Here is a 22,217-nt window from a genome sequence, read left to right as displayed (position 1 = left end):
GCATTGGAGAAAATAACCATGAGAAGCAGACGGCTACAAGAAGTCTTTAATGTGTTTTGTAAGAGAGTTGTCACAGGTTAGAAGATAGGAATTTGAAAAACAGGTGTATGTAGTTGAAAAGTAAAGGGAAAAACTGAAAGAACAAAAGAAAATAAACCCAGCTATGAGTGCACACATCTCAGAGTTCGCTATGAAAACATTTCTCAGAACAAAATGAAGAAATATTCATGGAAAAAGTTTGTATCACCTTAGACATAGGAAAATAACAATGAAAAAGCATAACAAAATGTATAGGTGAAGCTTACACCAGAACAAATAGCTGTTCAGGACTGTACATAGTTTTTGGATTTGGCATTCGTTTAGTTTAGTTTTCGTTTCCTTTTTTAAAAACATGTGAAGCAGTTAAATGTGTTTCTGTGACATTTGAACTCTTTAGAGGGAATTTCATTATCTGAGACTTATGGGGTGAAAGTCTTATGAGTAATTATTTAAGTGTAAGCTAACATATTAAAGTGTATACATGTTATATATATGTTTAGACATTGTATTTTTGCCTAAATTTATTTTTTTTACAATTTTTTAAAGCACAGAACTGTTACACTTCGTAGACAACAAGTTGGTGGCTTGGGCTTAAGTATAAAGGTATGGATAACCCTTTGTTTTATTTTTTCTTTCTAACTTTAGCATCATTAGGGCATGAAAGTGTTAATTAAGATTTCATTATTGATGCACCTTTTTTACAGGGTGGTGCTGAGCATAAAGTGCCTGTCGTCGTATCAAAAATATTTAAAGACCAAGCAGGTAAAACACATATTTATACTCAAACAGGTTTCTGATGTTGTCTACATTATGTTCTTTAAAATGGAGTGGGATGTACCTCAGAATTTCAGTATATTTACAGGTCGTGACATTGACATTACACCATTTTTAACCCTTTCAGCAAATGGCTGAAGTCAGGATATGGACAATTCTGTGTGTCAGATTGAAAATAGTCCACAGTTTTATGAAGGCATTGAGGACTGAAGTTAAAATCTAATTTTAGAGAATGTATTTTTATGACAATATATGTCATTGTTTTAAAACACTGCACTTAACATGGCTTGTGAAAAAAATAAAACTAACTCTACTGACTCACTTTTAATAGTGCAGCAGACAAATAAACTATGATGATCCTTTTCCTTAAACTAATTTACTACCATTGATATGCCTATACCTGCCTAGATGGAATAAGGCAGCCTGAAGCAATATTGAATACTTTTTTTTGTAACACAGTGTATAAATTAGTGTAACACAGGGTTGTTCAACCTTCAGCCCATTGGCCAGATCTGGCGCATGATGCTGTCATCTGATCCATGGGGCTCCCCACAGTTTGGGAAATTTGACAGCAGGTGGCACTGCTCCCCTGCTGCCAAGCCTCCAGACCTGTGGGGAGTCTCAGATTCTGCACCCAGCCCCCACACAAAGGGCTGGACAGGGACAGCACCAGGAGCCTAGGATACAATTCTATTGTGCAGAGAGATGGAAAGGAGTGATGTCAGACTCCAGGGTGCATTTTAGCCTACAGGCAGTCCCCACACTGCTTATGTGGCCCATAGGGCCAAAAGGTAGAGTACCACCGATTTAATACAACACACAGTTAAAGCATTACCCAGAAATCATCTGTTTCAGAGAAACTGATTAAGACTTGATGAACTAGTTAATCCCAGAGGGCATAAAGGTGAATTCCAGTTTTAAAGGATAGAGAGTAAAATTGTGTCAAGAATATTAATAATGATAAAAAGTATAGGCAATCAGGGTCAAAGACATGGCTTATATCCATCATCCAAAGATAATGTTTTCTCTAAAAGAAACTTACTTAAGATACTCAAAACCTTAACAGGTTTAGTTAAAAATTGTATGTGTAAGTCAAAAGATAGCCACACAGATCTTGATAATTATACTATCTTTCTGTGGACAAATGTGTCTTTTTAATAAAAATGAATGCATGGACCTCTGCATGATGGGGCACAGAGCTTTGCTACAGCTCCAGCAGGCCAAGTTCTATAAATTTTAATATTAAAGCCACTAAAACTTTTTTTCATCTGTTAATTGATGTAGGAACAGCCTACTCTTTTGTTTTTCAGTTCTTATTAATCCTCATTACATTTTTACTCTACCCAGCTGTTTGCTGCTCATTTCATATACTTCCTGAAAGTGCTGTGCCTCTAAAAGCAGCTTTGAAATTAACAGGGCTAATAGTGTAGCCCTGACAAGTTGAGAGGGGGTAGAGCCACCCACTCCACATCAGGGAATATTCTGATTGTCAAATAAGCATATTACATAAGGAGCACCTGGTATTGCATGTAGTAGAAGAAAATGGCAGAACCTATATTCAGCAAATAACAGAGCAACTTACTAGTACTGTGTGTGTTGGATGCAGTGGATATGTACTACCTTTGATAGCTGAAGATTAGATTCCTTAGCTCAAGCAGTGTAATGAAGCAGGTGTAAATAGGTTATTCTGGCTGCATACTTCACAATATGATTCCATCTATCATGGACTACTATAAATCAGCACAATAGGAAATGATTTTGGTGCCTGTTACAAGACAGAATATGTCAATCTAGCAAAGCTCCTTTCATGACGTATTTGTTGGGTGCAAATGCTGAATGGTACCTCTATTGTCAACATTTTCCTTTTAAAACAGATGTCCCTTATTAAGAATGCAAAACTGTACAGCCCCCCACCCCCAATAAAATGGATAGCCAAACCTTTTACATTCTAGAGTATCTCTGCATAAAGGAAGAGTTAAGTTGGGGGGGGGGGGAACAAAGCAACAAACAACTCCCTCCCCCCCCACCAAAAAAGAAGCTCATCTATAATTCTTTTCTACAAGTGTCAACACTTGCAACTAAAAAAGATTATATTTAACAAACAATTTAAAACTTTAAGAAAACATTGGCTTTATAGTTATTATATGGCTTGGTAGAGTTGGAAGACAATACAGGATCCTGTACATTGTAGATAGGTAGGCACATAGTTTGCGTACATTGGCGCACTCTAAGACATGCAGTTAGTCATGCAGCCTATGTCTCTATTTCTGTTCTAGGGATGACCCTTTCTATCTGTAAGGGAGACAGAAAGAGAGAACAGCTTCTAATATACTTTAGAGTAGAAACTAAAACAGTTTATAATTTTTTATTGGGTAGCTGACGCATGAATTATTTCAGGTTTCACACAAGGAGTTGTCAGGGATGGAGCGGGGAATGAGAAAAAAAATGACCAATCTCAAGTAAGGTTTCTGAATGAACAATCAGATGTGAATTAATCAAACAAGGAATTGCTGTATTCCAGGTGTTGTTAATGCAAAATTGACAGCCTATCTGGAAATACAACCTTGGCAAGAGTATTAAGATGAGCTATGACTTGAAGCAAATAAATTAATTAGAAAGGCTCATATCATATACTAACTTATGTACTACTGTAAAGCCACTGGATTGCTGATTTGAGAATTAAAGAAGTGATGTTTTTGAGGAATTTTGATGTATTTTGTTTCCTCAAGCCAAATAGCCTACATTTTAAAGGAAAGTTACACCTCATTAGCAATGGCATTAATTTCCTACTGTTTATGATGGCGTGTGCTATCATTTTCTCTTCCCTGCAATTTAGAGGATTTGAACACCCTTTTCCTGAAATCCATATAGAAGATTTTAATGTTGCTGCCAATATCATCTGAAGATGTGCTTCTTTCTGTTGATACAACATTTTGCTTATCAATGGCACTTCATATTCAGACTGTACAGTGCTGTTCTTGTTTATTCCATGAATTTCCCCAGCTAGTTGAATTATTACGTGTCTTGGTGCTGCATTTAGTTTCAAGCTTAGAATGAAATCAGGGAGAGGGGAAATATTTCAAAAGCATTGACCTCATAGACAGTTGAAGGTATTTCCATTCTAATTGTGATAATACAGAATTTCTAGTTTCCATTGGATCTTGTTACTGATTTTAAGAGCTCAAATGTCAACAAAGAAAAGAAATACATTTCCTTCATCACCTTCATCTGGAAAGACACTCCTTTCTGATGAGGGCCCATGATTTGTGATCATTGTATTTGTAACATCCAGATCAAATTACTCATTCAATGCAGAGTTGAATGTGGCTTTCACAGAGATGTTCCTCATGAACTGGCCAGTTCATAAGCAGAATATTTTTGTGATTTTTTTTTATTTTAAAAATATAGTGATAGGCACCTATCCACTGCTCTGATTGCCCAATTGTTAAATTAATATATTTGTCCTATCCATGTTCTCCTCAAGAACCTTAACAAAAAGGCAAAATATTGCTAGTGTTTCATGTTCTCCATTGGGTCTTCACCCAGGTCAGGATTCTTACCCCAGTATTTAAAACCGCTGATGGCCCCATGTCTTAGGTGCCAAGTTTCCATACTGCCTACCATGCTCCACTTATTATACAGGTCATAGAAACTCTCAATAGCTGAAATGAATATGAGCTGGAGGCAGAAGCCTTCCTATTCTTACTACCCTTTCTAAATAAGAAAAAAGCCCTGTGTATGAACATAATCAGTCCAAGTAAAAGTAATTTATGTGTGGGAGAGCTCAGCCATGAGAGTCCACTTTCATTAAATGCTATAGAAATGTTAATTCAGCATTCTCTGCATAGATATTTGAGTGAATTCATTTTATGCATGGCATTGATGAGATGAGAGTACGTAAAATGATTTGAGGAAAAATGAATGTTTTTGTCCAAGCAAAAGTATGGTAAATGGAAAGAAAAGAATGTTTATAAACTGACAGTGAAATATTATATTGCAGAACCCCAGTGGGCACTATTAAACTATATCTCTCCACTAATTAAGGAAATGGTTATTGTCATAAGCCCAACCCAAAAGCAGGAAGGATTTGAGGGTTTAGTGTGTCTCAGTCAGAGATATTTGCCCCAAGGTTGATTTAACTAACCTAACATTTGATCTCTTTGTAAAGCTAATGATAAACTGTATTCATTTGTATCATTTTTTCATATATAGATTAAGTCGGGCTCTGTATTTTTCTGCAATTTTGCAACATGGCTGAACTGAAAAGTTACAGTCAGGTGAGGTAGCAGACATTGAATGGAGTCACCCTAGTTAATGGCTATTTACATTTTAGAAGAAATATACCTACTGAATGAATAGGGGACATGTTGAGGCAGAAGCCAGCAATAAAGCACTTATGCAAATCAGCATGGCCATGGACACTGCCTTACTAAAGGATGGTAGGCAGCCTGCTCTCAGTCTACAGCCCAGTGCTACCCTGGCCCTAAGTAATTAATTAGTGAATTAAGGCCACAACAACAGAGAGGTAATTAATTATATATATTATCAACAACAGCAAAATATCAACAATAAAACCTCAATACAACAACAACAATCTCAGTGATACTAACCAATTTACATCTAGCAAGCTCAATGAATACCAATACAAGAACCACTATGCAACAGCAAGGGCACCATAGAGGAGCCTTTTTCTCCCTCACTCAGCAGTACCACTCAGTGACACAAAGAAACAGAGGGAAATACAGAAGGGAATATTGGTCACCTCAACCCATACCCACTGTGCCCTCACTCTGTACACAATCCTGGCTCAATGTTGGCTTCTGGCTGCCCCGGCCCTTGGGCACAATGCACCACAGCCGCTGCAGTGACCCTCCTTGGTCACTCACACTCCAGCTCGACCTCTGGCTGCTCCAAGCCTCGGGCACACCACACCACACAGTGCAGCACACTCAGCAGGAGACTGGAGACATGGAGAGCCCTGGAGACCCAGGCCCTTTCAATCCATCTGCAGTTATAGACACAGCCACCAGTCATCCATCAATCATTTCAACAGCCAATCATTCATCACTGCACACAGCACTCTATATGTCACACAGCCCTCTCAGCCAGTGCACATGGTTGGTTGTTCTTTCATAAGTATCAATTTATTTACCTCGCAAAGCTTTTCCCGCTCTTCTGAGGTCCAATCACACATGTCCATAACTTCAGAAAGAGGTCAACTCTCATTAAAGATGAAGAGTTCACCTGGTCTGGAATTTTCTAGCCCACGCCGGGGGACTTGAGTGCCCATCAGAAAGGGGAAATTTAAGAGTAACTGGCAAAGAAACTCAGACTCCCAAGACACAGGGCAGGAAGGACTGTCAATACAGGGAGACAATAACATGGTTAGTATGAACAGGCAAAGTATTAGGGGTATCAATCCATCTGTAAGGTAGACACTGGCTTCACAATAGCAAACCTTGTCCAGAGTGGGGCAATTACTTCGGGTCATCCCAGATTCTTCAGGTAGACAGGAATATTCTGGAGAACCCTACAGCTTACCAACAAATAGGTAATACAGTAAAAACATAACAGTATTTAGGAATCATCCATTAGGTAAAAGGCTTGTAGTTTTATTTTTGATTTCCCCTTGCCTCGAGAGAATCCTGGTCCCCAGCTGTCAAAGCTGGCCTACTCCAAGACTAGCCTCTGAAAATACCACTAGAATCTATGAAGAGCTGTGCCATAGCCAGGAAAGAGAGTGAGACTGTTTTGTTTTCTGTTCTGTAATCTGCCTCCAAACTGGTCACTTTTTTTCTCTTCCATGTAATAAATCCTTTTGCTGTTTCATTGTCTGGCTTATCACCAGATGCAAAACCTACTGGCAGAGTCCACAGCTAATCTGCCACCCTCCAGGCATGGCAGGAGATCCCACCTGGAACTCCGACATGGCACCTGCCAGCACAATCAGATCCAGGCAGGAGCTGCTGCATGGGTGGCAACATCCCTCTCTCTCTCTCCTCTTCTCTTTGTCTGGTTCCACAGCTGAGCACTGGGGCTCCTGGTGAACTACATTTTTGGCTGGGTTCTGGAGGGAGGGAAGGAGAGGGAGAGAGATGGTGAGAGAGGGAAGGAGAGAGACAGAGGAAGAGAGAGAAAGAAAGGAAGGGGAAAGGGAAGGGGAAGAGAAAGGGGAAGGGGAAGGGGAAGGGAGGTGAGGGAGACATAAAGATGGATGCAGCCTTGACAGGTCCCCAAAACTCATTAAGTTGTCCTCCAACTAAAACAATTGCCCACCCCTGCTGTCGAGTCTGGTGTAAGGGCACATTGGCTAAGGAGAGAAGTTACAAATAAACCAGTTTAAGTGAGCAGAAACTTGTTTAAACCTGTAACAAAACATAAGTTTAGTGTACATAAAACAATGGCTAAAACTGGTTTAAGATAAAGCTGGTTGGATATAATATCAGATTTAACTGATTTGGGTCAAACCGGTTTATAGAATTTCTGTCCCAGACCCTTTTCTAGTTTAAATTAAATCACAGTCCCCCAGCATCTGAGCACCCTTTTCAGCCCTGGGCCCAGCTGTCCTGTCTGCTGCAGAGAGCAGGGCTGGCCCTGCCCTCATGCCCCCTAGCTGGAGCAGGGACAGAGGCATGGCCAGATGCTGTCCATCATGGCCTTTAAGGTGAAGGGCAGGCAAAGGGTTTGTTCCCCCTCCCTCCTCTCTCCCCCTGGAGACCACAGCTGGAGTCTGCCTGGCTGGGGTGGATCAGCCCCTGTTAGGATCTACCCTCTCCCAACTCCAGCAGCAGCGGGTAGAGGGGGCATGGCTAGAATCCAGCCAACATGACCCCGCCATCTGCAGGCTTTATCTTGGGCTGGAGCTGGGGTTGAAGCTGTGGGGTTGAGCCAGGCCAGCTCATGGGTGCTGCTAAGGACAGGTGCAGAGGAGCCATCCCAGGCTGGGCCGCAGGGGCAAAACCCTTCTGAGGTGGAAAGAGGTGACGCCGCTGCAGTTGTGGGCAGGTGCCTTAGCAGCCACACTTGCCATGTGAGACATGACCGTGGTTGCCCAGGCTGGCTCTGAGGTGCTGGTAGGCCTGGAGCATGGTAACTGCCTGCTGCGGGGGCTCGTGTATCTGCAGCAGCCACTGCTGTGCCCCCTACATGATGCTTGCTCCTCAAAGGCACCATGCAGGGAGCACAACAGTAGTTGCGGGCACACAAGCCCCCTGTGGCAGGTGGCTGCCAGGCTCTGAGCCTCTGAGTTGGCCTGGGAGCACAGGCACATCCTGTACAGCCAGTCTGGCTGGTAAAATGTCCACCTGCCACTGCAGCACTATCTGCCTAGCCATGACCTGTACTGCTGGGCCAGGCTGTCATAGAGCCACAGCTGGCTGGGAAGGACCCTGTCCCCGCTTCCTTGCCCAGGTTGGCCATACTATCCGTTCACCTCCCCTGGGGCTGAGTGGGGCTGGCTGCGGACACTGCTGAGGGTGGGCCTGGAGGGGCTGGGCTGGGCCAAAGGGGCAGGGACCTGCCAGCTGTGGTTCCATGACAGCCTGGCCCAGCCTGGGTGTGGAGAACTGGGAGTAATCCAGGCAACACAGGTCCAGCAGGCCCAGCCTGAGCCACAGCTGGCTGGGAAGGGTCCTGACCCCACAGCCCAGCCTGGGCTAGCTCCTCTGCACTTGCCCTCAGCAGCATCTGTGGGCCGGTCCGGCTCAGCTCCACAGCACTGTGAGAGGTGGGTGGATGGCACGGCCATGCCGCTTGGCTCTGGCCACGCCTGCAAATGGCCATCAGGGCAGAAAGCTGGGCAGACCCCAGCTGGGGTCCCTGTGCCCATGCCTAAGAGGGGAAACAGGAGAGTTCCCATCCTTGCCCCCACTTCACCTGAAGCTGCAGCCCAGCCCAGCTCTGGCAATGCTCCCCACCATGCAAAGGGTCAGCAGGGCAGGAATCTGGGTAGACCCTGGCTAGGATCCCTGTGCCACTGGAACAGAGGAGAGAAAGGGTAGTTTAATCCCCTCCCCCCTTGCCCTCCTTCACCTGAGGCACTACCTGGGCCAGTGTCTGGCCATGCCTCTTCCGCAAGGGATAAGCCTGGCAAGGGCTGCTTCCCCCTTCTCCCTCCAGATACATCCTGCAGGTCAGGTTGGGGATTTAAACCCCTCTCCAATCATATTTAGCAGCCTGCAGGCCCTGGAAACCACTCCCCCCGCCCCCCTACAGGTCAGCTTCCCTCCAGCTTTGCAGCTGCTGCTGAAGAGAAGAGAGGGCTTGCTGTAGCACCACCTAGCTTCTAGTCTGAGCCACTTCAGGCATGTGGCTGCATTTCCAGAATCAAAAGTAAATGTCTCTTCACTGGCTAATCAGTTTAATCTGTGCAGATTAAATTAAACTGCAAGGACTGAACCAATTCAGGCTCGGGTTTTTTGAATGTCAGTACTTAGCCATTGTTCTCAGGCTTGCAGGAAAAAGGAGTCATTCTAGGAGCAAACATTAATCTGCTCCTTGAGGTAGTAGGGAGAAACTTGGGGCTCTGGGAATACCTTAATAGTTCAAGAGTTCATAATGGTTGTTTTTTAAGAAAATTAGAAATTTAGTATCATTTGTAGAATAAAATTGCAAGGACTCCTAGTATAAAAGAAGGAAAGTGGTATCTTTCAAACCAGCTATCTGCATAGTTTATATAATGCTCATCAATATTATATCTGAGCACCTTCTGGAATTAGACAGCAGATGAAATACAAGTTCATTAGTGGTACTTTTTAAAACAAAATTTGAGTCACCCATACAGATTTTAAAGCTTTGTCATAGAGGAGCTACGTGCTTCACTTGATATCTAGAAAAGGGGAAAAGTTCTTGGAGAAAGCAGCTGTTATGGGTTTCCTCATGCTTTTGTTTGGCTAAAACAGTTAAGCTTTCTAAGATCCATTTTAAAAGTTCCTGTGTTTTGCAACTTCTCTGGATACAATTAAAGTAGTTTGTAAATTTTGTCTATTGGTGTTGAGAGGGAGATCTTTACCTCTCGACATCTTTAATGTCATTTAAATGACATTAGGTTAAGAGGAAAAAAAGGAAGTCATTTTATATTTAGATGTTTTTGATAATTAATTATTATATGAGGGAATGTGAGCATATTCAGCTGTGATCTAAATAAACTGAATTGTTTAGCTATCATGGTAACTGAGTTTATTTTGAATACAAAGCTAAAACATCATAGCCTTCCCTGTCCTGCCCACTACCTACCAAATACTCTTTCTTCACTAGGCTCCTCTTACATGGTCTACTCCCTAATAATCTGTAGGCACTCATTTCATCTCCATCCCCTGATAATATATAATGGCAAGTCTCATCAGTTAATTTGACTGAGAGTATGTGGTAGTTTTTTACTTTTCCCACACTCTTTTATAATTGTACTCATGGGGTTATGATTATTGAGAAGATTCGTTATGAATAGTGTTTCCAAAGATGAATGTGACTTTTTCCTCCATTGGATTGTTTGGTGTTGAACCACCCCCCCCCTTCCCCCCCCCTTCTAGGAATTAACATCAGATTATGGGCATATGTCTATATGACATATAAAATTCTGTAAAATTTTTAGCAATGTGCTATTCTTACATTTTTATAAGAAACATTATTAATAATTTGTTTACAATAAGGATGCCAACAGGTGTACTTCAGAGACAAATAAATACAGATTTCTGTTACTGAGAATTTTTATAATCAAACGACCTCAAATTTTGAACTGTTCAGACCCAGCAGACACTTATATCGACACTGAATGGATATTTTTTTATAACAGGCATTAAAGGTCTAGTTTTGGGGATTTCTTTACAGAATCAGAATAAATTCTGTTATTTTTCTGTGTTTTCAGTCTTTTCCTTTATCCTTCTTTTGCTGTGAATTAGAAAGTCCTTGTTAATTTCGGTGGAGTTGGGGATACATTTAATGCAATATAAGGTGTATTTAATGCTGTTTTTAAAAGTTCTTAATTAAAAAAAAAATGCTATATAAAACATTCCATCAGATATAGCTCTGGGTCTTGTTTTATAAATGATATATATTCCCATCTGGGCAAACTACATAAATTATAAGATTGGCAAGTATAGGCTGGTTACCTCAATCTACTGTTCCACTTCTATAAGAGCTGCAGGACTGTAATAATCTGACTATTTACTGCTGTTTTGCTCTTTCTGTTTCTCATAACATGGGGAGTGAGACATGTGGCATCAGTGAGACAGACTGGCCTCTATAAACACAGGAGTGAATTGAACTCACTAAGGCATGATGAAAATAGTTAAATAAAATTAAACAAACCCTAGTGTAATAGAGAAAGTTTGGGTTTTGCCAGTGTCACAAAGGGCTCTCTGCTGAGAGCCAAAATTGGTTAAAAGCTTAATCTGGAAGTAATTTCCAACTCTCTGATTTATAAGGTGACTTATAACTCACATTATGTAGTGCTGGAAGAACTTTTATATGTTGTATTTAATCCAGATCTGACCAGGGATGGCATATACCCCGTAATGCCTGGAATTAACTCAGGAAAAACAGCCATTTAAACATTCTTGGCTTGCCATCTTGCATTCAACAAACATTAGATGCTCAAATATTGTGTCTTGGCAGCATAGATTCAGGACCATCTGTTCAGAGTATATTGTGTCTGTTCGTTAAAACGTTTTGCCAGTTTATCTATAGAACAGATGCCAAGAAAATATTGTTTTATATGGAAAACTTGCATAATATTACAGGTACTATCCACTCTATGGTAAGTCTCTCTTCTGTAGTGGATTACCTGTCATACGTATCTTACAACTGATGCTCTGTATTTGTACTGCAAATATAGAAATGCTCATGAAAACTAAGGCATGAGGTTCAGGACAATAAAAGATCCCTTATCAGATAGATATTTCAACAGATATTTAATACATTCATTCTAATTATACAAAGCAGGCTATTTGTCTTTATTGCAACAGTTTGCTTGAGTTAGTAATGCTGTGGATGGACTCCACCTCACCCTGAAAGGGAAGAAGCTCTTCTAAACCAGAATGGCTGACCCACTTGACAAGGCTTTAAAGTAGGATTACTGGGGGATGGGCGGTCAACAAACAGTTGAAGCCCAGGTCATACAACCATAGTATTAACAGATCAGATAGCCCAAGGTAGGCTACTCGAATGAAAGCCCAAGGAAAGGTCACATCCTAACATGCAGAGAAGCCCAGGGCTTCTGATGGCAGGCTCAGCTACCTGTACACAAATGCCAGGAATATGAGAAACAAGCAAGAGGAACTGGCTCTTCTCCTGAGTGACAAAGATTATGATTTTATAGGAATAATGGAGACCTGGTAAGACTCCACCTATGACTAGTCCATAGGTACAGAAAGTTATACCCTGTACAGGAGAGACTGTTTTGGGAAGAGGGGTGGGAGTATAGCTCTCTACGTGAATTGAATCTGTACAGGTATCTGAATTAAGGGGCCTATATTAACTTTAGATACTGGTCCCTGGCTTGCTACTGCCCCCATTGTGGCCCCTTTCTTTGGGGGTTGGGCTGGCCAGACTCCCTAGGCCAGATAATGGGGGGGGAAAGCTGGCATGTACCTGGGAAAATGTTGACAGTTCTGCCCTCAAGGCAGAGAATCCCGCTGGTGATACTGTTGGTGGCGCAGAAAGCTCTACTTTCAGGCTTGCCCTTTTGGTACAGTGTTTAGCCCACAGCCCTCGCAAGACATTGGTGGGCAGTCTATTGATTTGCACTTTATTAAAATGGGCAGCTAACAAGTCTTTCAACATTTTTGCTTGCAGAGTCTTGGGCCAGCCTGTCCTGGCTTTTTTTAACAATTCAGGGGGGTTAGGGGGTTTATCTTTCACTGAGGCCACTGCCATGGCCTTGGCAGTTTTCATCAGCTTGGTAACCTTTGGCTTCTGCAAAATGGGTAAAATTGCCAGATTGCATTTCTTACCGGGTGATTCACCGCCTCTGGCTCCAAGGCCAACAGGGCTGAGGTGCACCCTGTGGGTGCTCGTTGGCAAAACCTCCTCCACAACGGTGCTGTCATGGTTTCTGCATCTGGCATGCAAGTCCAAACTCCTGCACAAATTATTTCAGTTAGTGCTAACTGATACAAGCAACGGACAGCCTATTTCAAATTGGCCCACACCCAAGGGACAGAGTTAAGTTTTTTTTTCCATATTACCATAACTGGCTGTAGTTGCTTGCAGCACAGCAGAAAACAAAGTAACATTTTTACCACCTTCTGCAAACTGATTTAACTGGAGCTTAGGCCTCAGAACCATTTGTGCAGCTTTGGCCCTATTCATTGAAATTGCAAATGCCCCTTCACTGTACACTTGAACTAGCCAGTCTATTACTGGCTCTTCTGGCTTGAACTCATGCTGCTTTTGTATATTTTTAATCTCAGCATGGGTAAAGGAGTGCAGCTATGTTCAGGGATTCCCACCTTGTGGCCCTGAATGAGTTATCACCATGGGAAAAAACTTGGCTGAGTTCCTCCCTTCAGGTGGGGAAGGCCTGACCAGATTTCTCCCTCTGGACAGGGACATATGGGGGTGGTTCAGCACTAAACTTGTCATCAGTCTCCTCCCTTTGATCTTCCCAGAGCTCAGCTTCTGGTTTCTCTCTATACAGACACTTGTGGAAGGGTGGCTCCACAGCCTGTGCTAACTGTGCCCTCTTCTGAAGGGAAGCAACCACACACGCAATCATAATTTTTCCTTCTCTCCTTTCTAATGTTTCCAAGTGGCTCTGTGTAGCTCATGCAGCCTCGCACGCCATGCTGTTGGAATATCTCTCACATCTTCTAACTCCTTACTCAGCCGGATGACCTTTGCCCAGAGCTGGGCATTCTCTTCGGCCGCAAACCATGTGGCCAGCAGCCATGACAGGCGTCCCTTCTTGGGCTTACCCTGGGCAGCAGCAGCAAACCTAGCCAAATGATCGGGTACAGTTCCTGGGTCACTCCAAGCAGGTCTCAACCTATCCTTATCCCACCCAGGATTCTCTATCCCTGTCACTTCACTAAGCAAAGCCACCAACGGAGCCCATGCAACTCCCTCCATTCCGACCTTTCTCCCCAGACCAGAGCCTCTCAATCCTGTTCATGATGCCAATTTATGTCTCAGCCGCCAGTGGAGGGTTCAGGATTGAGAGTATGGTTGGGGGTAGAGAGGTAAAAAAGGTTTATTGACTTAACAAAAACACAACTACATGTAGTAACAAGACAGACAATGACAGACAGAATAATTTGTGTTCACAACTTATCGGCAGTCCCCTCTGATGCATGAGAAGTTTCTCTTTCCACAAAGCTCAGTGAAGTCAGGCATCCCCGATCAGTGCTATCTAAGAAGTCCTGGGAAGGATCCTGGTATTTAGTCCTTGGGCTCCTCGAGATCCACGGGCCCACTGATCCAGGTCAACAGCTAATTAATCCCTTTCACAGAGCTGTATTTCCTTCTGAATGATTTCTGGATGTTTCAGCCAATTTGTAACTTCTGAACTGTGCTGATAACTTACAGCCATTTACATTCTTTTTATTTTAATTGGCCTTAGACTGACTGATGGCAGTACAAGCTTTGCATTCGTTTGATAAGGTTAATTTTAACTATGCCACGGGGCCTTACTACTTCAAAGCTTTGCTAAATTTATTAGGCTTTACTTTATACAAGGCCTTACTACATCTTAAACTTTAATTAGGCTCTTAGCAACAACATATAACTTAATATCTGAACAAATGACAGAAAAACACTTGGTTTAATCTTCATAGATCCTTCAGCAAGCACACAGACATAATTTTCAGCTGTCACACATCTGATTCTGGCCAAAGGGGATAATCTGGAGAGTGATCTGAGGATTGAGGTGGAGCTTGGTGACCATGACCAACCATGAACTGATCTTTTTCTCTGTCCAATGCTGGTTGGACAAATCCCTGAATAAAACAGAAATCCTCAACTTCGGGAAGGCTGACTTTAACAAACTCAGGAGACTGGTCATTCAGGCACTAAAAGACCATGGCCTCTCAGCAAGGGGAGTCCACAAGGAATAGCTGTTCCTTAAGGACACAATCCTTGAAGCACAAGAAAAGTCCATTCTGTCCTGCAGGAAAGGCAGTCAGTGGGCTGGGAAACCCCTTTGATTCAGTAGGGAACTTTTGGACCTCTTGAAACTAAAAAGAGAAGCCTACACCAGATGGAAAATGGGAATCACCACATCTAGGGTGCGGGAGATGGGCCCATAATTGACATAGATCAAGTGAGGGAACACCTTGAGGGGCTCGACATCCATAAACCTGCAGGCCTGGACGGAATGCACCTAAGAGTCCTGAAGGAGCTGGTGGACATCATAGCATGCCCTATGGTGAAGATATTTGAGAACTCATGGCACTCAGGAAAGGTACCAGAAGACTGGAAAAACACCAACGTGGTCCCAATCTTCAAGAAAAGAAGGAAGGACGATCCAGGGATCTCCCTCACCTTAGATGCTTCATGTCCTGTCTGACAGGGTAACCCCCGCAAAGTAATCATTTAGGAGATCGGCCTTTTCCTGAGCATCAGATGTCAGTTGCCCCATCCGATTTATCAGCAGTCCAATGGTGCCTTTTTTCTTTCTCCCACTTGGAAACGGGGCTGACCCAGGCCAGGCCTCAAGGGCAGAGCCTTTCCCAGTCAGCTGCAGCTCTGTGATAGGTCAGCATGCATGGACAGCTGTGGTCGATATTTCCAACCAGTGAAGATAAAACCAAGACAAACCTATAGAACATGCAGAAGATGGATGGTTCTTAACATTTGGTTACCGATTCTTAATATAACTTATTAAACTAATGCATGGCTTACTGTTTACAAAAGTATTTATTTATTTATTTATTTTTGTGTTTCCCAGCCACTCTTTTTCTCTGTATTGGAAAACAAAGGTGGATAAAAGGAGGGTGACATGCTTTCTCAAATGTACCATCAACAGAAGAGTGCTATTCGTGAACCTGTGCCTCCAATGCCTTTCCTAGTCTGAGAAAGACATACAGGACCATTCCTACATCTTAAGCTTTTGCTTTTTCATGCCCTTGAAGCCATTGGTCAGAATGATTCAGAATCCTGATAGGGAGGATATCCTAGCATCCTATTTAGGAACTGTTCAAGATACAGTGTTTGCAGAGATGAATAATTTAATCTATTTTCAGCCCTTAGTCAATAAAACATTACTCTATTTAGGTTAATATTTAAATATATTATTTCATTTATCTTGAAGTTAGAAACTGTGAGGCAATGATCTTTATCATTCTTAAGCCAAGCTACTCTTGTTCCTGGGAATAAGCATAACTTCAAGCTGACTTTGGCTCATGACTCATCATTTTTTTCTGGGCTTCAATTTTTTACCTACCCACTGTTTTCAAGGACCAGGCTATATGCATCTTAATGGGGCATCCCTATGATGCTGCTTGCCTTTGATCATCTATATCAGGGTGGGCAAAGTAGTGGATTCAGCCAGTGGCCAGACACCATTTCCCAGCAGCTCCTGCCTGCATCACTGTGGCTGGTTTCCACAGAGACCACAGGAGCAGCATGGCCATGACAGCCTTCAAACAGAGTTTCCATGGAGACCAGCCCCAGCAGCGCTGACAGAGTGCACATGGCAGGGCAGGGAGCTGCTCTAGGGTCAAGATCTTGCAGCAGTGACAGTGTGGTCTGGAACCAAGGTATACCTGTGATCTGCTGTACAGGGCATGTGGGCAGCAAATCACAGCTCAGTACCATATTGTGATCACTGCAAGATACTTGCCTCGGAGCAGCTTCCTGCCTTGCCATGTGCACCCTGCCAGTGCTGCTGGGGCTGGTTCCCGTGGAAATGCTGGACACATGCTGTCCCAGCTTCACCACTCCTGGGGTCTCCATGGAAATTGGCCACAGTGATACAGACAGGGGCTACAGACAGTCCATTGCAGGCCCAATCTAGCCTGTGGGCCAGACTTTGCCCACTCATCTAGATTCTGTTATTGAGAAGCAAAATGTGCTTCTTTCTTTCAGAAAGTAGCTGATGGTTTATGTTGTCTTATACTAACTGGAAACTAAATCCCCTTTCTCCTCCACAGAATGTAGTTGTTTTTGTTTCACACAAATGAATGTCCATCTAATGTCAAATGAATGTCTGATTTAGTAAATCCTCCTTATCCCCATGTTAGCGCTCACAGGATTGATGTGTCTCAGGGCACAGGTTAGGCAGGTGATTTGTTTAATTTTTTTCAGCCACTCTTTCTGTCCTGCTGGCTGTCTGCAGAGATGCCAAGGAATGTTGCAGTACCAACATGACAAAGCTTAAATCAAACCTAAAGTACCAGTATTTCATTTGTATAACTAAGTCTAGCATAATCTATTAACTTGACCTCACTGGTACTGTTGACACTTAATGATAGTTTAGATATTTTTTTTGAGTTTTAGTGAATTCATGTTTCTTCAAAAGAAATTTTCCATTGGAGCAATTTTAAATTGTATGGAAAAGACCTAATGAAATCCAAAAGCTGGAAGCATGAATTATACAATTTCAGAATGGAAATAAAACTTGCACTTTTAACAGTGAAGATGATTAGCCATTAAAAAAAAAACTTACCTAAGGCCTGATGAAGCTTTGTCACTTGAAGTCTTTAAATCAAGGCCAGATATTTTTTCTAAATGACATACTATAATTCAAAAGCGAACTATAAGCACAAGTTAACTGATGAGATTCTATGGCCTATCATATGCAGGAAATAAAAGTAAATTATCAGAATTGTACTTTCTGGGCTTAAATCTGTAAAACAATGGCAGCACATTCAGAAATGATAGGGTAATATTAAGTTATCTGGATAACTGTGATTTCATTTTATTGGTATATTCTAAAGCCATAGCCTTAGTCAGTTTAGCCTCAGCTTGCACTTATCTACATGCACATGGAATTTTTTTGCTTTTTTCTATGAAGAGTGATTTTAGCACTTTCTTGTTCACATCACACCACTTCTACCCATTACTTTGGGAATGAATCAGACCAACTCAGTGTAGGTAATGTGAGTTCAGGACTTTGATTTGGCAAGCACTCTAGGACTAAAGCTTGAAGAATCATGGTCCTAGGCAAATACCTTGCTTTGGTCTATGACATATTTTCTGAGCTACTTGGGAAAAAAAGTGATTGCCACAAGATATTGTTGGGGCAGAAGAACAAACAGACCTGATACAGTATATTTGTAAAAAATAGTGTGTGGAGGGAAGTATGATTTGGAAGTCCTATCGGATGATAAAAGAAATTTGATAATAGCCCATAGTAATGGACATAGCACTTCATAAGAGTTCTATTCTTGGCCTCTTCATTGTTCTCATCTTTCATTACTTTTTGAATTAGAGACCTTTATTCTATTTTAGGACTTATATTTCTTATAATATCTTTACTTTTCTTTGGAACTTATCTAATACATATACTTCTCCTGTTCTGATTTTTTTTCAGTTTGTCAGTTTTGTTTCCCAGTTTTCACCTTAACCATTTTTTCTCTGCTTTTTGAATTCTATTAAGGTAAGTAATTGGATCTAATGGATACCCAATGACATATTTTCAAAGAAAAGATTGAAATGCCAGACTGCCTTCCTTTTATTTCCTTATAAAACTTTAAATATTCATAACTTTGTCTGATTTGGTGTCACATTATTCAGCTCAGTAAGCCTTTTACCTGTGATATTAATCATGCCCATACTGGAGTTAATCCCTGTGTCTTAGAGTATTGCAGTTCTCTGAACTGGCTTATTCTTTTTCCTTTTCTTTATGGAAAGTAATGGATTTAGAAGCTTATGGAAAGTAAAGTTTAGGGTTTTTCTATTTAAACATATGCTTGACACTTTTTTGTGTGTAAAAATATTGTATTTGTTATGAAAGTGTCATTAAGGCTGGTAAAATTCAAAAGCCTAACTTCAGATGATATTCATTGAATCACAGAACCTAATCAACTCTACGACACTGTCAACCTTCTCCCTAGATAGACTACATTTTTTGCCATTTTAAGTAAGGGTTGCACTGAGTTTTAATGGAACGTTATTTATTTTTGGCTGATAAAGCTATTTTTTTAAGACTGTAAAAACAAACATTCACAGCTGCAGCTATAGCTTTTGCTGCCTAATTCTTTCTGCTTTTCTGAAAACCAAGCGGAAAAAAATGTTTTAATAGGACTCATTAGATGTTGTTGTGGAGTATGTCTCAATAGCAAAGTCAGAAGTCAAGTTGAACATCTCCCAAGTCTAATGACCAGATTCTATATCCAGTGGCACCCAGGGGAGTGATGTAGCTAGCTAACATCATACTACTACCATCTACCCATTCTGAATAGCCAGGTACATATTTACAACAGGGTTGACTGGCAGCAGCTTTTGCTTGAGTCCAGAGTAGGGCTTAAAACTAATAGCTCTGAAATGTCTGATGACATCTTACCTGCTCTGCCACCAGGCACCAGGCCAGAATGAAGTAACAGCAATATATTTGCATACAGTGTCATCATCAGTTTTAATCTTGTCAAGTATAGTTAAGATGCATTTTTTCAAATAATAAATAAAAAATGAGCCAAAGAATTATTGTAGGACCACATCTCCTCTACAGTCCTTTGTGCCTCTTGGCAGTATGGGAAGGAGTTTCTTTTGAAATGTTCAGGCTTTTTCCAACTGATGTCACAAATCTTCACCTGGAAACTATCCAGGCCAATATATCTTAATTTCTCATATGGGCCATTATTATGGGACTTTGGGATGTCTTCAGAAATTATTAATTGTCAAAATACTCCTTCATCCCAATTTGCATTTCTAAGATTGTCCATTTGCATCTTATAAACAAAGGTAATATAACTTAGGAAGTGAAAAAAATGATATCTCAGTAGAATTCTGGTGAAATTAAGTTACACATTTGTGTAACCATCTAAATTGGAATTTAGCCAGAACAGTGAGCCTGGCATCTCTGCTTCTGTACAGAGGAATAAGGGATTTCAGTTGTTATTACTAGTCAGGAATAAAGGAACACCACTTTACATTTATCTTATTTTCATTAGCAGAACGTTATAGAAACAAACCTGCCTCTAACACCATGCTGAAATATTAGTTCAGTATTATTAAATCAGAGGCTGGAGTAAAACTTACTGATTCAGGAACATCACTTATAGAGCACTTTAAAAAAGAAAAAATGTACTTCTATCCATATATTCACCAGGCTTAATCCTACTTTGCTTGTGAAACGTGATATGATTACAGTCTGCAGTAACATGACAGAAGACTTATTTTACAGTTTTGCCCTGCAAATTTGTAAGTTTTATTTTATACTAGTATAAGATCAGAGCTTATTGTGTCATATAAAAAAAAGCTTTCTACCTTTGATTTCAGTAATACTATATCAAACAAGTCTCTCAGTGTTACAGTTTCATACAATTTTCCTTTCCTTCTCCAGTGAATTTACATGTTACATACTAGCGCTATAATAATCCTGTATGTTAAGGAATGTGTCAGTGGGGGGGAAATAGTAAGTGGAAATGGATAAACTGCAGTTAGAATAAAATGATCAGGTTGGGGCATGGAAATTTCCTATTGCCACACAGCAGCAAGAAATTATCTAATATCCTTTTTTATTTTATTTTAATGGGTTAACTGCTTGGTTTGCATTCCCATAGCTTCCATTCCTAATCATTACATGTTTTATAAAAGAGTAGGTTTGATAGAATATCATACAAGTGTAGTTAGACTGCTGGAATGCCTGCCTCATGGTGAAAGCAAATGTTACATTTAAGAGTACTTTTCAGATGAACTAGTTTAAATCATCAGAGATTCTGTAACTGAAACAGAATTCTATCAAATAAGTTCTGAAAGCAAACTCAGAATTAATTTCCTATTTTGTGTACTCCAATCACAAACACGTACTGCCACAAATTGAATAGAACCTATTATTGTGTACGTCATTAATTTATATATCGCATAAGCGCATAATTCACGTAACTGCATAACGTAATGCCACTCTCAATTTGTTGCCCATTGTTTTCAGTAAAACAAAAGGACAATTCTCTGCGTGTCAGATAATTGCATAAAACACACAAATGCATAACGTCTTTGTGCCTGTTTTTCTACCTTGTATCTTAATTGTGTTCTAGTTACCTGCATATTAACTATAACTGCAACCACTTGGTAATTAATTGTACACTTTTTAACTGTGCCAGGAGACATGAATAGTGGACGGTGTCAAAAGTCTACTGTTAGATGCCTTGAAAATGATATAGAGCTGCATTTTCCTTTGTTTTCAAGATTCCTAGTAGCAGCTTCCAGAATGATCATTAGAAAATGAGAGGAGCAAGTCAATTTTGGGCCTGAGAACTTTGCCCCCTTTTGTCCTTGTTGTAAGTCAGAATGAGAAAGGCCCTTTAAGGGAGACAAAAGAGACTGAGAGGCCCTGTTCTTACAGGTTGGGGACAGAAGTTACACATAAACTGGTTTAAATGATCGGAAACTGGTTTAAACCTGTAATAGAACAGAAGCTCAGTATACACAAACCGGTTTCAAAATGGCTGAAACTGGTTTAAGATAAACCTGGTTGAGTGTAGTATCAGAATTAACTGATTTGGGTCAAACTGGTTTATGAAACTTCTGTGCCAGACCCCTTCCTGGTTCAAGTTAAATCATTCCCCGAGAATCCCAGCATACTTTCCAGGCATGGGCTGGGCTGGGCTATGCTGTCGGCTCCAGAGAACAGAGCTGGCCCTGCCCCTGCCCTCTGCTCCCTAGCTGGAGCAGTGAGGGCTGTCTGACAAGGTGGTCAGAGGGAGCAAGCCCAGCTGGGGATGCAGCCCAGTCTATGGTAGGGGGGGAGGGGCTGCCCCCCGGCCCCCTTGAGGCAAACCCTGGTTGGGATCTGGGGTCAGGGAGTGGGGTTAAACAACCATTGCTCAAACTCACTGCTAAATGCAACTGTGGACTACAAATCCCAGGGGAACCTGGAAGCAGGAAGAGGTAGTCATGAGCAACCCGGCAGAGTCCTGCTGGTGTAATTCTGGACTGAAAATCCCAGAGACCTCAGGGGCAGCAGGAAGAGCATGTGAACACACAGCCAGAGAACCAGGCTTCTGGCCTGGGCCACTGAAGGCATGTGACTGCATTTCCTGAAAAAAAAGGTAAATGTCATAGAATCATAGAATCATAGAAGTAGGATCGGAACAGACCTAGTAGATCTTCAAGTCTGACCCCCCGCCTGGCGGATGTCTAATCTAAACCTCCTCTCCAATAATTTGTGTCCATTGTTCCTTGTCATGCCAGGGGGCGCTAGGGGAAACAGTGTCTCCCCCAAACCCTTCTGGTCCCCCCTAGTGAGTTTATAGACAGTCACCAGGTCCCCCCTCACCCTTCTCTTGTGAAGGCTGAACAGGTTCAGG

General features: G+C 41.6%; 1 protein-coding gene across 1 annotated transcript in view; it reads left to right on the top strand.

Moving 5' to 3' along the window:
* Positions 1-22,217, top strand: part of SNTG2 (syntrophin gamma 2) — a 294,588-nt gene that overhangs the window by 29,183 nt on the left and 243,188 nt on the right. The window contains exons 3-4 of the mRNA XM_019538149.1: positions 586-642; positions 744-801. Of these exons, the coding sequence (XP_019393694.1) occupies positions 586-642; positions 744-801 (115 nt within the window). The remainder of the gene's footprint in view (positions 1-585; positions 643-743; positions 802-22,217) is intronic.

The sequence above is a fragment of the Crocodylus porosus genome, unplaced genomic scaffold (assembly GCF_001723895.1).
Source record: "Crocodylus porosus isolate Cpor-Errol unplaced genomic scaffold, CroPor_comp1, whole genome shotgun sequence".
NCBI lineage: Eukaryota > Metazoa > Chordata > Crocodylia > Crocodylidae > Crocodylus > Crocodylus porosus.
This window is presented reverse-complemented; position numbering and strand designations above follow the sequence as displayed.